Here is a 13690-nt window from a genome sequence, read left to right as displayed (position 1 = left end):
GGCAGAGCCGGGCCACAGGGGTGCAGCCAGTGGTTGTGGGCAGGGCCAACCTCTTGGTTACAGGGAGAAGCCCCAGGAGGAGAGACAGGCTTTGCGGAGGGAATCCACACAAGGACCCAGGAGAAAACGTTCGCTAGAATCCATCTCCTGCTGGGGGTGGCAGGGTGTGAGCTGGGTAGGAGCTGCCTTTGTCAAGGGAAACCCGGGCCCAAGGCTGTGAGACCACCGAACCCACCCCCAGTGCATTTCTACATCCTTCTCAGGTTCTTGAGTCAGGTCTGATGGTCACCGGGCCTGGGGCAGGGAATACAGTGCTAAACCAGATGCCATCACCAATTCCCACGAGCCTCCTGTCCAGTGGGGAGAAACTTGTAAACAGATCCTTACAACACATTGCAAGAAGCACCCATGCTAGACAAAACCACAAGATATTCTGTGGCCTCGGGCAAGTCACTCAAACATCTCTTCTCCTCAGTATTCCCATCTGCAAAATGGGTGTCAGCGTAACACCTGAATTATAGAGTTGTGTGAGGGTGAAATGAGATGAGCCATACAAAGTGCTAAAGCACCCAGCACATAGGAAGTGCTATTACGTGATGGTAGTAATTAGGCGAGTGTCTCCCTGGGGGAGATGGGAAGCCATCACCAGTTTGTTGGGTTTTTTTTTTTGTTTTTTTTTTGGCCGCACCACACAACATATGGGACCCTAGTTCCCTGACCAGGGATCGAACTTGTGCCCCCTGCACTGGAAGCACGAGTCTTAACCACTGGACCACCAGGGAAGTCCTGTTTGTTGTTTTACTTAGAGCTTTGAAATATAATTCACATATCATACAGTTCACCCATCTGAAGTGTACAATTCAATGATTTTTAGTATATTCACAGACAAGCGCAACTATAACCACAGTCAATTTTAGAACATTTTCCTCACCTCCAAAAGAAACCCAGTGCCTTTTTTCTTCCCCATTCCTCCCAAACCTGAGCAATCACTCATCTTCTTTCTGTCTTCATGGTTTTGCCTCTTCTGGACATTTTATAAGCAGACATACTCCGTTTTATTGTGCTTTGCCGCTATTGCATTTTTTGCAAATTGAAGGTTTGTGGCAACCCTGCATCGAGCAAGTCGATCGGCGCCTTTTTTTTTTCCAACAGCATTTGCTCACTTTGTGTCTCTGGGTCACATTTTGTTAATTCTCGAAATATGTCAAACGTTTTCATTATTATTATATTTGTCATGGTGACCTGTGATCAGTGATCTTTGATGTTACTAATGCAAAAAGATCACAACTTGCTGAGCAATGATGATTAGCATTTTTTAGCAATAAAGTATTTAAAAATTAAGGTATGTACATTGCTTTTTAAGATACAGTGTTATTGCACACTTATTAGACTACAGTAAGGTATAATCGTAACTTTTATATACACTGGGAATCCAAAACATTTGTGTGAGTCGCTTTTTTGTGATATTCACTTTTCTAGTTCATAGGACACTCCCATGCCCTGGGGAGGGAGGGGTCAGTTATTTATCTAGAGCTGAAATACTTGGTGCCACTCAAACAGCAGCAGGGGTGAAGGAGAGACAGAGAGTGTGGAAAGAGAGTTAAGTCTCCATGCTGGTGTCTCCAGGTCCTGGCAACAGACTTCAGAGCTCCTCATCTGAAGTCTTCCCACTTGTTACCAAGTGAAGGATCAAGCCCTTGACCCCAGGGGAGAAGGAGACCCACATCCCTGACAGCCTGGCTAGGGCTCACTGTCTGCAGAGCATGTCCTAGTATGAGGCTGACAGAGTCTAGCTAATTGTCCCCATTTACCAGATGAGGCAACCGAGGCATGTAAAACAGTGTCTTGCCCATGGTCACACAACTGGCAAGAGGCACATCAGCTGGATACTGAATCCAGTGTTCTCTTCATGGCCCCACCCTGTATCTACCTCTGGGGCAAGGATGGTGTGTCCTTCCCAGGAAAGGCAAACCTTTTAGGCATTTATGCAGGAAGGGAATAATCTACTTCCTTCCCTCTTTTTCTCCCCCACCTCCCAGTAGCCTCCTCTCCACCACCCACTCACTCCATCAGTGGAAGACTAATGGACCAGCAGTGTCCTTCCCACTGTGGCTCTGACAGGGGCCTGCTGGGACCAGTGCTGGGATCAGGGGCTCTACCTCAGGAGCTGTGATCACAGGTGTCCAGGCCCAGGCCTGCTCAGCACCGCAGCTTCCTGTGAGCTTCCTGGGGTGGCCAAGGCAAGGTTGGCTTCATCCATTTTACCTCTGGGTCAGGATGAGAAATGGCCACGCTTCCCGATCCAGCAAGATCTCCTGTCAATGAGGGATGCTGGGCCCCAGGCAGTGGGCCTTCAGTTGTTAATAAAAGAAGCATCAGATAGACTTGGGTGTGCATCCCATCTCTATCCCTTTTAAGTCACATGACCATGTCCAAATCATTCAACCTCCTTCCTTAGCTCCAGTTTCCCCATCTATAAAATGTGTAATAAAACCACCTACTTCATAGGGCTGTTGGGAGGATTAAATGAACTAATAATGTGTGTGCCAAAGCCTGGAACATAGTAAATGCTTAATAAATGGAAGTGGTTGCTATTATTCTTAATACTAAATGAAAGTGCAATGTCAGAGGACAGGGCAAACCCCCAGTGAACAGGCATTTCTGGCTTTTAGCAATTTGGATATAACGGAGTCTCACCCCTCATTACAGCCTTGGGAAAGGTAGGCAGCCCTGTCTGTAGTTTTGGTTGCGGCCTCTGAGCAGTCCCTTCTCTGTAGGTTGTTCCTACAGCATGTGGGAACGACGCAGAGATCCAGAGTGGCTTCAACGCTTCCTTACTTAGGCATTTTCAACAACTTAATTATTTAACTGATGTGTTGCAGGCTCATTTTCATTCATTTATGATTTATCCATTCACTCAACAAGAGTGATAAGCCCTGACCAGGGCTGACGGTCAGCTGGCATGTAGGCATATGGCTTAAGATACTGACGTCTTTTTTTCTCTTTTTTTGGCCATAACTTGTGGCTTGTGGGATCTTAGTTCCCCAATCAGCGATCGAACCTGGGCCCTTGCAGTGAGAGCACGGAGTCCTAACCACTAGACCACCAGGGAAGCCTCCTGACATACTTCTGAATAAGTTGGTAAACAGCTACGGTCTCAAGCCCCTAAATCTTCCCAATCCCTCCCATCCACCACTGCAGCTGTCCTGACTCCTTCCCCAGGATCCTCCACCATCCCTCCCCTCTCTCCAGCAACAGGGGGGTTAAACTGTAGTCAGGGCATTTCAGAAACAATTGTATCTATGCAGAGAGAGTGCTGTGAAGCACATGGAGAAGCACATCCTTTTGCCTTGACCCGCTGGTAGATGCTTGATCTCTGTGGAAGGGCTAATAACTGATCAGCCCTGGCACAGCTTGTCAGTTCTCCTGAGATCTGCTGGGCCTTGGCCTGAGCCTCATGGGTGGAGGAAGCTCGTTCCTGAGAAGTTCTGTTGCCACCCTCCCCTGGCTGGTGTCAGCCTCTAGCCGCTCTCATCAGCATCCTCCTCACCCTATCCTCTCCCCAACCCCGCCTTATCCTTTCCCCACACTCAAACGTTTTTCAATGTCTTTCCTCACCGATCTATTAACCTGAATTCATTTTCTCACTCACCATTCCCACAGCCATTGCAATCACAAATGATCTATTAATTCAGTCATTACAACCACTACTGCAGTTATTATTAGTGTGCCTTCAACTTGAGCCATTTGGTATAAGAGGAAGATGATGTCACTAATGGGGATGGAGAGCAGCTGGTAATTTACTCATAAAAAGAAATGAAGGGTTTTCTTCCATCCCTGGAAACAAGGGATGGATCTTTCATTTGGTAACTAATGGTGGGGGGGGGTACTTCAGAAATGAGTGCCAGCTAGCAGTGGACAACTTCTCATGTAAAATTAGGGCTCTCTTCTTAGAGGCAGTTACTATCCCTCCTTTCTACAGATTGGAAAACTAAAATTTACGGAACAGTTGTGAGGTTGACATTGCATAGCGTGTATAAAGTGTCTGACACAACAAAGCAGCCACAGTCAGGTCTGCCCTGTTCCTTGCAGCCATTCCCACTGTGTCTCCTTCAACGGTGTCCCTCGGGCTTGAAGGAACATGCATGACCGGGGTGCATGGATTGATGGCTCTGCGGATAAATAAGCGAGATGGGGCTCAGTAGAACTGAAAAAAATTCTCTCTCCCTCTCGCCTTTCTTCCTCACCTCTCATACCCAAGAAACTACCTGTGTGCCTCTCTCCATGGCCCTGAATCATTACTGCACAGACTTTTTCTGGAAAGTCGGGGGCAGGACTCATCTTAAACCCTCTGCCCCTCCCCCTGATGCTATATTTACAGCTGAGAATGAGTCCTGGATAATGATTCAAGGTAACCCCAGGATTTCTGAAGCTGAAATTCCTGGAAATCCCAGAAGTCTTTCTGTATGTTGCTTCCTCTTCCCCCCAGTGTTGCCTTAGTGTTGATGTCCTGAGTTTGGTGACCTGAGCTGGCCATCCATTAGAGCATTTTATCCTCTACCACTCCTATGAGGCAGGGATTGTTATTAGGCCATTTTACAGATGAGGAGATGGAGCTGGAATATAGAACACCAGGCAGGCGTGGTGAGGGAAGCAACTGGAGAAATGGAGAAAGGCCAGATCAAGAAGGGCCCCAACTGTCACAAAATGGACTCTGGATTTTGTCCTGTAGGCACTGGGGAGCCTACAATGGGGTGAGACAAATAGAGGATTTCTTCAAGACAGGAGAGAAAAAGATTCAGTCAAGAAGGAGAGGGTGAAAAGACCAAGGAGTGATTGGTGCCCCAATGTCCCTGGGCAGCAGAGAGAGGCTGAGGTCTAGACTTGAGCTTGTATAGTTCCTGGCACAAGGTAAATGTTCAAATAATGCTAGGGATTATGACCATTCCAGTGGGGGTGGAGGAATCTCAGTGGGCTTCACAGAGGAGGTGGCATTGGAGCCAGCTGTTGAAAGATAGAGAGGATTTGGACTTGGGGTGTTATGGGGGATCAGGAATGTGGGCGGGAGAAATAGCACGAGCAAAGGCAAGTGGAAGTCGGTGCTCATACCCTGAGCAGTCCAGATCGGCTAGACCCAGAGGTTGTGGAAGAGAATGGCAGAGGGTAAAACCAGGAAATGCAAAGCAAACCTGAGTTTGGACTCTATTCTGCAGACAGTGGGGGGCCGTGGAAGATGCTGGACAAGAGTGATTGCCTCAGCCATCATCATCTCTCTGAGCTTTTGCCTCAGCTCCTGGCTCTCCTCTGATCCCCCACTACGGTCAGTGGGGTCTTTAGGAAAACCTGCATCCAATCATACTATCCTCTGCCCCCAGCCTTCCATCTTCACTGGCTCTCACTGTTCTGGGATAAGGGCCGACCTCCTTCCTGTATGGGCAGAGCCCTACCTGGCCTGGCCCTGCCCACCTCTGCAGCCTCCTCTTCCTCACTGTCTCAGCCCCGGCTGCACTGGCCTTTGTCAAGTTCCCGCCTACTTCCTTCAGTCAATAACGATTTATTGAACATCTACATATTTGCCACGTAGGGACTCCCTCTGGGCCTTTGCACATGCTGTTCTCTCTGTGCAGAACACTCTTCTTCCATTTGAAAAATAATCTATTTAATTCGTACTCATCTTTCATATCTCAATCCAGATGTCCTCCCTTCAGGATGTGTTCCCTGACTCTCCCCTTTCATAAACTCTCATAGTACCAGGTACCTCGCCTTTGGAACACTACCCACACTTGCAATTTTGCTTTTATTTGTGTGGTCACAATGGAGGCCAGCCTCCCCCCAAGGCTGTAAGCTCCACGAGCATAAGAACTGGGGCGCTCTTGCACACTGCTGCGTCCCATGGTCTTCGCACCACGCCTGGCATGAATATCTGTAGGGTGAAATGGTGGTGTGGGGAGTAGAATGGAGAGGAAAAGAGCTTGGAGCCAGGGGGAACTTCAGGAGGCTCTTGTCATGGCTTGAGTGAGAAGTGGCACCTGGAACTAGGGCAAGTGCCGTGAAGCTAGAGAGGAGAGCTGCAATGGAATTGACTAGGAGAGGAAACTCATTAGTAGAGTGGGATGGGAGGGGAGTTAGGACTGAGTGGGAGGACTCCAGGCTGTTGCCAATAATTGGGGCTTGAGCACGTGGAAGGAGGAGCGCGAGGCAAGGAGCAGATCTGGGAAGTAGGAAGCTGTGGTTTGGGGCAAAGTGAGTGAGGTCACACTGGGGGGGGCAGCTGGCCCTGGCCTGGAAGGAGCTTGGCACAGGGAACCACGGGGTGGAGGTGGGGAATCAGAATTCTGAGAGATGAAGACAGGACCCAGGGGATGGGGGGTGCCCCAATGAAGAGAATAGAGGGGGAAGTGTCGCTTCTGTGAACTTCAGCTTCTTTAAAAGTGGGCAACACTGCCAACCTCATAGAATGATTCTGAGGCTGAATGAGATCATTTAGGCATAGTCATCAGTAAGCTGCCTGGCACAAAGTCAGGGCTCAATAAATCTTCGTCATCATCGTTACCATCATCATCAAGGTACTTGATGGTTCCATGCTGAACTCAGGAGCCTCCAATAATCAGAACATAAAATAACCAAATAAATGGCCTGAGGTCTTGTAAGTAGTCACACCTTTAGTAGACTCCTGCCTGTGCCTGTTCTATCAATACAAGTTCAAGTTCTAGAGCTGGAGGAATCTGGAGGTCACAGGCCAGTCCCGGGCAGTGGTGAGGGGGCCTCCATGGAGAAGCTTGGGACACACCTCCTACTGATTCCCCCCGGACCCCTCATGATCCTCTCTGTCTCTATGTCCTCTGTCCATCCCCATCCTCACCCAACCTGGTTTCACCCAATTAAATAGGGCCAAGAGAAGCCGAGCTCACTGAGAAGGAGTGAAATATCAGATAGGGCCCCCGTGAAGCCATACATGGCTCCACCCCAGCCCCAGCCTTCCTGGTTCAAACCTAAAATGCCTTGCCTTTCTGGTGTGATCTGGGAAGCAGACTTGGTTGAACAAGGATGTGGTTCCTGGGTGGGATATAGGGAGAGAGAGGACCAGTGATTTCCTTCCTTTTATGGCAAGAGGGGGCTCACAGAGGAAAAGAGGCAGGTATGTCAGGCCATAGAAAAAGCCACAGGGGCTGCCTTAGTGCAGCTACAGGAATGAGCCTTGGGCTGGGGTCCGCAGGGGCCTGGCTTATCTCTCCTGCCAGCTCAGCATGGCCTGGGCCTGGTCCACGCTCCCAGGCCCTCGGTCCCCACTATACCACCCTGCCCGTCACTGTCCTGAGATAACGCCCTGCAGTGCTTGGTCGTGCTTCCAGCTGTCCCCAGCCAGCGAGGGGCAGGCTTAGTTACGGGTCTCCTCAAGAGGTCTGGCCACTTCTCCTGAAGGAGCCCCCTGCCTCTCCCCTGTGGGGGCTGCTGGAGTGTGGGCTGCAGTGGGGACCGGGTGTGTTCCGGAGGCTCAGCAAGGGGCCCCCTCCCAGGCTGCCAAGGACAGCCTTCCCGAGGTCTCTGCCACCTTCTCTCTGCAGTCTCGAAGTAGCGTGCAGCAGGGAGACCTGGACGGGGCCCAGAGGCTGGGCCGCCTCGCCGGGATGCTCAGTGTCACCTTCATCATCATGGGGGTCGTCATCATCATCGTGGCCGTGACTGTCAACTTTGCAGGTGAGGCCCAGCCGCACTCCAGCTTACTCGGTGTGAGGACTGTGGAAGGCCGTGGCCCAGCCCCCTGGGACAGGGGAGGTGGTGGGGAGAAGGGTGAGAGCACGTGTGGGCCGCAGCCTCTTCCTCTCACTCAAGGACAGCAACCCAGTCCCCTGCAGGGACTGGCTGAGTGGGCTTGGCTTTCTGACTTTCTAATGCCTGGAGGATAGATCACTAGCAAAGGGTGTGGGAAGAGCACGTGCCCAGGAGTCAGAGGCCACGAGCTCTAGTCTCAGCCCTGATGGTCCTGCGTCCTGCACCAGGGTCTGCCTGGGTTGAGTCTCGGCGTTTTCACGTCGAAAGTGGTCGGAAGAAGCCTCCAGCACAGAGGCTTTTGCGAGCATCACCTGAGATGACGCATGTGACTCTGCTTGGCAAACTGGGGGCCAGCCAGACAGCACCCCTGATGAGACAGCCAGGACCTACTGGAAGTAAACCATGCACGTGCTGGAAGTCAGGAAGCAACACTTTTGTGAGCGCCCAAAGGTGGCCCAGGGAAGTTATCCAAGCAGGGCGGCCCTTTTCAAAGGTGCCGCTCAGCTGCTCACAAAGCTCAGGCAGCTTTGAGAATTTCTGGGCTATGCAGGTCAGTATTGTCCATTTCCCTCCCGTCACACACTCACATTGGGAGCCTCCAAGCGTCTCTGCCCCTTTGGTGATCAACATAAGCTGTTCCGCTAAAGACCTTGCCCCTCAATGTGTGCTCCATGGACAGCAGCCGTGGCTGCTGACACCAGGAAAGGGTTGGAAATACAGAATCTCAGGCCCCACCCAGACCCACTGAATCGGAATCTGCATTTTAATAAGATTCCCAGCCCAATCGTTATAGTTTGGGAGGCACTGTTCTGGAATATAGAGTTTTCAACTTGGGGCAGAAAGCCTGGGCTTCAGCCGTGGGGTCATGGGGAACCTTGGCCTCGTAGGAGAGGGAAGAGTTCAGGTTTGTAATCAGTCTGCCTGGGTTCAAGATGCAGGTCCTCCACTTCATCTGTCTGAGCGGAAACATGTTCCATAATCTCTGAGTTGACAGGTGTGCAGGTGCCTGAGAAGCAGGACCCCGCTGGCCCAGGGTATGAGCCTCAGTGTCACCTTCTGACGTCTCAGTCTTTGTCCTGCTGCTGCTTGTCACCTTAGCCGTGACTCTTTCAATGGCAAGTGACAACCACTGAGCTCAAATTGGCAAAGGGGACTGTTTAGTTTTCACTAAAATATTCAAGCAGCGATGGTTCTAGCCTCAGGGGTCCACGTGCCCACCTCCAAACCAATCACCGAGGCCCCGGTCCTCTCCTTGGCAGGAGTTCACTTCCACCAGGAGCCCCAAACCAACTCAACTCACCCCTGTTACCATTTCCCACTAGGAAACAAAAACTCAAATCCTCAACAAAGGGACCGGAAGACCCTATGTTCTGAGCTCTGTTCTGCCATACCTGTTCTTTTCTTTACAGTTCAGAAGAAATAGAACTAACTAGGGGGCTGTGCTAGCAGAAGCAGGCCCCCGCCCGCTGGAAAGCTCCGCACCCACATGCCCCATGTACCTCGGGAGACAGGATGGTAACTGCCAGGTGCCCACCTGCCCCCCAGCTCCAAAAGCACAAACTTGGAGGGAAACCCCCAAGTCACCCCATTGCCAGCCCACATCAAATGGGAAAGCAAGAGGAAAAAAGGAAGGAAGGAAATGAAATTGACTGTGAAACCAGTGAATACTGTGGTTTAATCTCAGGGGCACGTCCCGGCATTTTAACCCCAGGGTTCTGGCTGGTTTCTCATCCCCATGATTTCCTGGGACCTGCCAAGCAGCACATACTGCCAGAGGGAGAAGAAACCAGCCCCATAAACAAGACTACAGCGGGGAGAGAGGTAGCACAGTCCCTGCGTGTCTGATGACCAGGAGAAAAGACGCGGGCCTTTATTATCTTTTGTATTTTTCTTGAGGCAGGATAAAAAAGATTTTGCATGCCTTGTGCCACATGCCTGCTGCGACCCCAGCCAGCACCCTGAGCTCGGAGGCCAAGCTTCTGCTCAGCACATGCCCTGGAACCCCTCGGACACACAGGAGGTGCAGCTGCTCTGGAAAGAGGCAACAGCCAGACTTCAATCCTACATCCATCGCAGGGTGGAGGCACCGAGAGGAATGTTGGTGGAGACACAAACGGGGACAGCATGACCCACAGACCTCTTCCCAAACATTTCAGCCTCAGGAGCGTCTCGGCTGAGAAGTCTGGTGTCAGAGCATCTGCCAGGCTGACGCAGTCCGCCTCTAGTCCCTACCTGGGCTGTAGCCTGGGGCACCAACCAAGAACTCCCGGGGCCTGACCTTGCCTCCAGGACAGCCGGTGAAAAGGAACCCAGGCCTGAGCTCTCATCCTGACAGGCCCTCCCTGGCTGTCTGGGCCACAAACTCGGAGTTTCATGCAGAGGGGCTCAGGGTCCCCACGCAGAGTGGCTCAGGTGGGGCCTGGGCTCCCAGCTCCCAGCCCAGCTGCATCTGATGCTCTGTGCCTCACCCTGTGCCCCTGGCCAACCACAAACAGCAAAGGCTTTCCCTGGAGCAGGCTTAGGGACCACCCCTGGGGGAAATTCCCATGGGCTCCCAGGTCATCAGGGGTGTTTGTGCCTTCTGCAGGGGCGTGGGCCAGAGTTTTTATGAAGGTTTGTTGTTCATGGGGTCTAGAGAGTTTCAAGATAGAGGGAAGAGCTTGGCTGAAGGGTCCCATCTTTGGGGACCCAGGCTTAGGAACACATCCACATGCCCAGAATCAGGGGCCCGGACACCATGGCCTTTGTCTCAGGACCTAATGGGACACCTGGAAGGAGTTAAGCAGGGCCCCTCAGATTTCTCCCTGGTCTTTCTTGCTCCCACGTCCCCTGTTGGCTTCAGCCCCCAAACCCTTGCAGAAGGATGCTCCAGGCCTTCCCACCCTGGGAGGCCCTGCCTAGCGGCTAGGGTTCCAGGAGGTTGGGAGGGCAGGTTCTCAGGGCCCTAAGTTGGCCAAGAATGTGTCCTCTGTGCCTGCTCAGGACCCTCATGCCTCCTTTCAGGGTCCCTGCCCGTCTCTCCCGCCCTCCTCAGAGGCTCCTGAGGAGGGAGCATGTCAGCACAGAGGCGCTGTCTGCCGGGAGGGGCTCTGGGTCCTGGGTGCAGCCCCAAGCCTTCTAGGAGGGCCTGTATGAACGAGGGGAGGGTTCAGGGCCCAGGGGCATGGGCAGATCCCACTAGGGCTGGCGTTCCTGTGTCAGTCACCCACCCAGGGAATAAACTCCAACCTCTCCCGACCCTAAAGGAGGGACCAGCTGGATTTGCTTTATGGGACCTTTGAGGCCAAAATAGAAATGCCCGTGTTTGTCGGGGGGAGGAAGGGGATAAGCCCAGAGTATACGTGTCACTTTCAAGGTCAGGTCAGGCCAGGGGAGTCATGATGAGGTCTATGAATCTGACATTCACCGGCCCCCACCCTGGAAGGAGGGGTCATGAGCCAGCTGTCTTCCGGCAGGCCCCAGGGGTCCCCAGCTTTAGCACCCCAGGGAGAAGAGAGCAGTGAACCAGACTGTTTAGGCGTGGTCTTGTGGGAAAATGATGGCAGAGGTGGGACTGTGGCCTCTGTGCGCCCTGGGACCGTCACGCACACCCAGACCTGCCCCCCCATCTACAGTCACACCCACAAAAACAGGCCCTGCCACGCACTCACTCCCACAGACGCACACACTGGCTCCTACTCCAAACCCAGGAGAGTGGAGAAAGAGAGAAGCCGCAGCAGACCGCTGCAAAAGCAGGTACGGCAGGAGCAGCCTTCCATGCAGGCGAGAACGACTTGAGAGTTTCTAGTCATACTAAGGATGTAGCTCAGAGGCCTCAAGAGACTGGCCCTTCCAGCAGAGAGGAGCCCAGGGCCAGAGGATGGGGAACCCTTCAGAGGTAAGGCTGGGAGGGAGGGTTCCTGCTGCCTCCCACCCACAGGCCTCCTGACACCCCCAGGCCTCGTTGAACATGAAGGGACAGTGGTCCTGCCATCCCAGCGCCTTCGTGGGTCCAGTACTGGCTGCATGAACACAGTGGTCCCCTGGCTTGGGGCACTGACCCAGCCCCTCCCCGGGCCCCCTAGGGAACAGCAAGCACCACCCCCTGACCACCACCGGCCCCCACTCACCAGTTCTCTCCTCTGTATTTCTCGGCATGGAAAGAAATAAAGCTGACCATCCACGCCCACCGAGGGTCTGTTTGTGCCGCTGGGTTCAAAGGGTTCCAAACAACTTGGGGGGCACTGGGGAGCCTGGCCATCCAGGGGCTCCATGGCCACCATGAAGCATTCCCCTGGGCGAGCCATTTGTTCTCACCCAGCCTCAGTTTCTCTGGTAAGCAATGCTGGTCTTCCCTTGGTCGTTCCTTCTGCCTCTGAACAAAGACCTCAGGCATTGAAGAGGAGGGCAGGAGGCTGTGCTGGACATCTTACAAACCTTGGTAAATCCACACGGCCATCCGAGGGGGCCGCTAGTGTTATCCCGGGGTTCAGATTAGTAAACCGAGGCTCAGAGAGGTTCAGACACTGGGCCTGGGTCACACCGTGCTTGGCATGCAGAAGGTACTGAAGAAATGTTGGTGAACTGACCATATCCCTAGTTCTGGCCCCAAAGTTGGCTTCTTGCCGCCGTGCTTTGCTGCCTGGAGAGCAAAGCCCTATGTAAGGAAGGTGAGAGTTAGTTGTGTGTATGTGGGGCAGGGGAAGGGTGGGAGGAGGGAATCTATTTACAAGGCTGTAGGATGAAGCAGGCAGGGATGGCTTGATTGCTTGACGGTGGAAGGTGGCAAGGGCTTTAGGAGGGGGGTGTGGGCAGAGCCACTGGGCTGGGCAGCCAGAAGGAAGGGAAGGAATTGTCATGTGGCCACAATGAGCTGCCCACACCAAGGGCAAGAGGCTGGGGGAAGGGCATAGGACTGGGGTGGGGCAGGAAAGCAGGGAGAGTCCCAGGACCCAAGAGGCAGCCCAGCAGAGTAGACCAGGGGGTGGGAGTTCGGGCCAGCCACTTATTAGCTGCATCTCCTTGGGGAAATTCCTTCCAGCCAGACTAGGGGTCAGGGGAGTGCTTCTCATGTGCCATGTGCTGGGCTCCATGTTTTGTGCAAATTATCTCATTTAATCCTCACATCACCCCCATGAGGTGTGTCATCCCATTTTCCTAAGAAAAAAACAAAGCTGAGAGAGGCCCAGTGACTTGCCCAAGGTCACAGAGTCAGGAACCCGTGAAGTAGGACAGTCCCAGAAGCTTTGGTGACAGGAGTCTCCTCCCTCACCTTAAAAAGTTTGTGAGCTATTCCAAGGGAGTTGGCCATTTTGACGCCCTTTTCCTGCACTGCCCGGCATGTGATGGTCACATTTCTCTGCAGCTCTTTGTTTCAGTGCTGCATGTGACCTTTTCAAAGGTATTTTGAGCACCACCTGGGGAGTCCCAATTAAGATGAAATGCCACCAGTGAAATGCTACCAATTTAATAACACTCAGGTATCCGGACGCCTTCTCTACACATGGGCACTGCCAGTAACAATCACACCACTTTACTGCCTGGCTTGGTGATCTGGAAGTTTTTTGGCATAATTTTTCAGACACAACCCAGTTTTAGAAACTTTAAAACGGGGCATAGGGGGACATGTGTCTGAGATTAAGCAAGGGAGAAGCTGCAGCTTCCACAATGCAGAAAGCCTCAAATCACAGATGGCTGCGCCCTCTCTCTACCTGGACTCCCCACCTGTGAATGGTGTAGTGAGCCTCTCTGCACACCCACAGGGCTGGCGGAGACCCAGTGGCGCGTCCTGGTGAACGTGAGGGCTGGATACACGCCGGGAATGCCAATAACAATTTCCCAAGGCACAGCCAGGAGAGCACCCCAGAATCTGGGAGGTGCTGGGCACCCCAGGCTGGCCCTTGAGACTCTGCTCCCCTCCATCGCCAGCCCTACCTGC

General features: G+C 52.8%; 1 protein-coding gene across 3 annotated transcripts in view; it reads left to right on the top strand.

Moving 5' to 3' along the window:
- Positions 1–13690, top strand: part of TRARG1 (trafficking regulator of GLUT4 (SLC2A4) 1) — a 34107-nt gene that overhangs the window by 8288 nt on the left and 12129 nt on the right. Inside the window, exons 2-3 of one of the 3 annotated variants that reach the window (XM_082370826.1) lie at positions 7566–7698; positions 9674–11941. In XM_082370826.1, coding sequence (XP_082226952.1) covers positions 7566–7698; positions 9674–9678 — 138 coding nt within the window. In that variant the 3' untranslated portion in view covers positions 9679–11941. Of the gene's footprint in view, positions 1–7565; positions 11942–13690 lie in introns of those variants that run through there. The other 2 variants (XR_014238171.1, XM_082370825.1) reach the window with 2 other exon arrangements.

This window comes from Balaenoptera borealis (assembly GCF_965194805.1).
Source record: "Balaenoptera borealis genome assembly, chromosome: 20".
NCBI classification, from domain to species: domain Eukaryota; kingdom Metazoa; phylum Chordata; class Mammalia; order Artiodactyla; family Balaenopteridae; genus Balaenoptera; species Balaenoptera borealis.
Note: the sequence above shows the minus strand (reverse complement) of the source record. Positions and strands in the feature narration are given on the sequence as shown.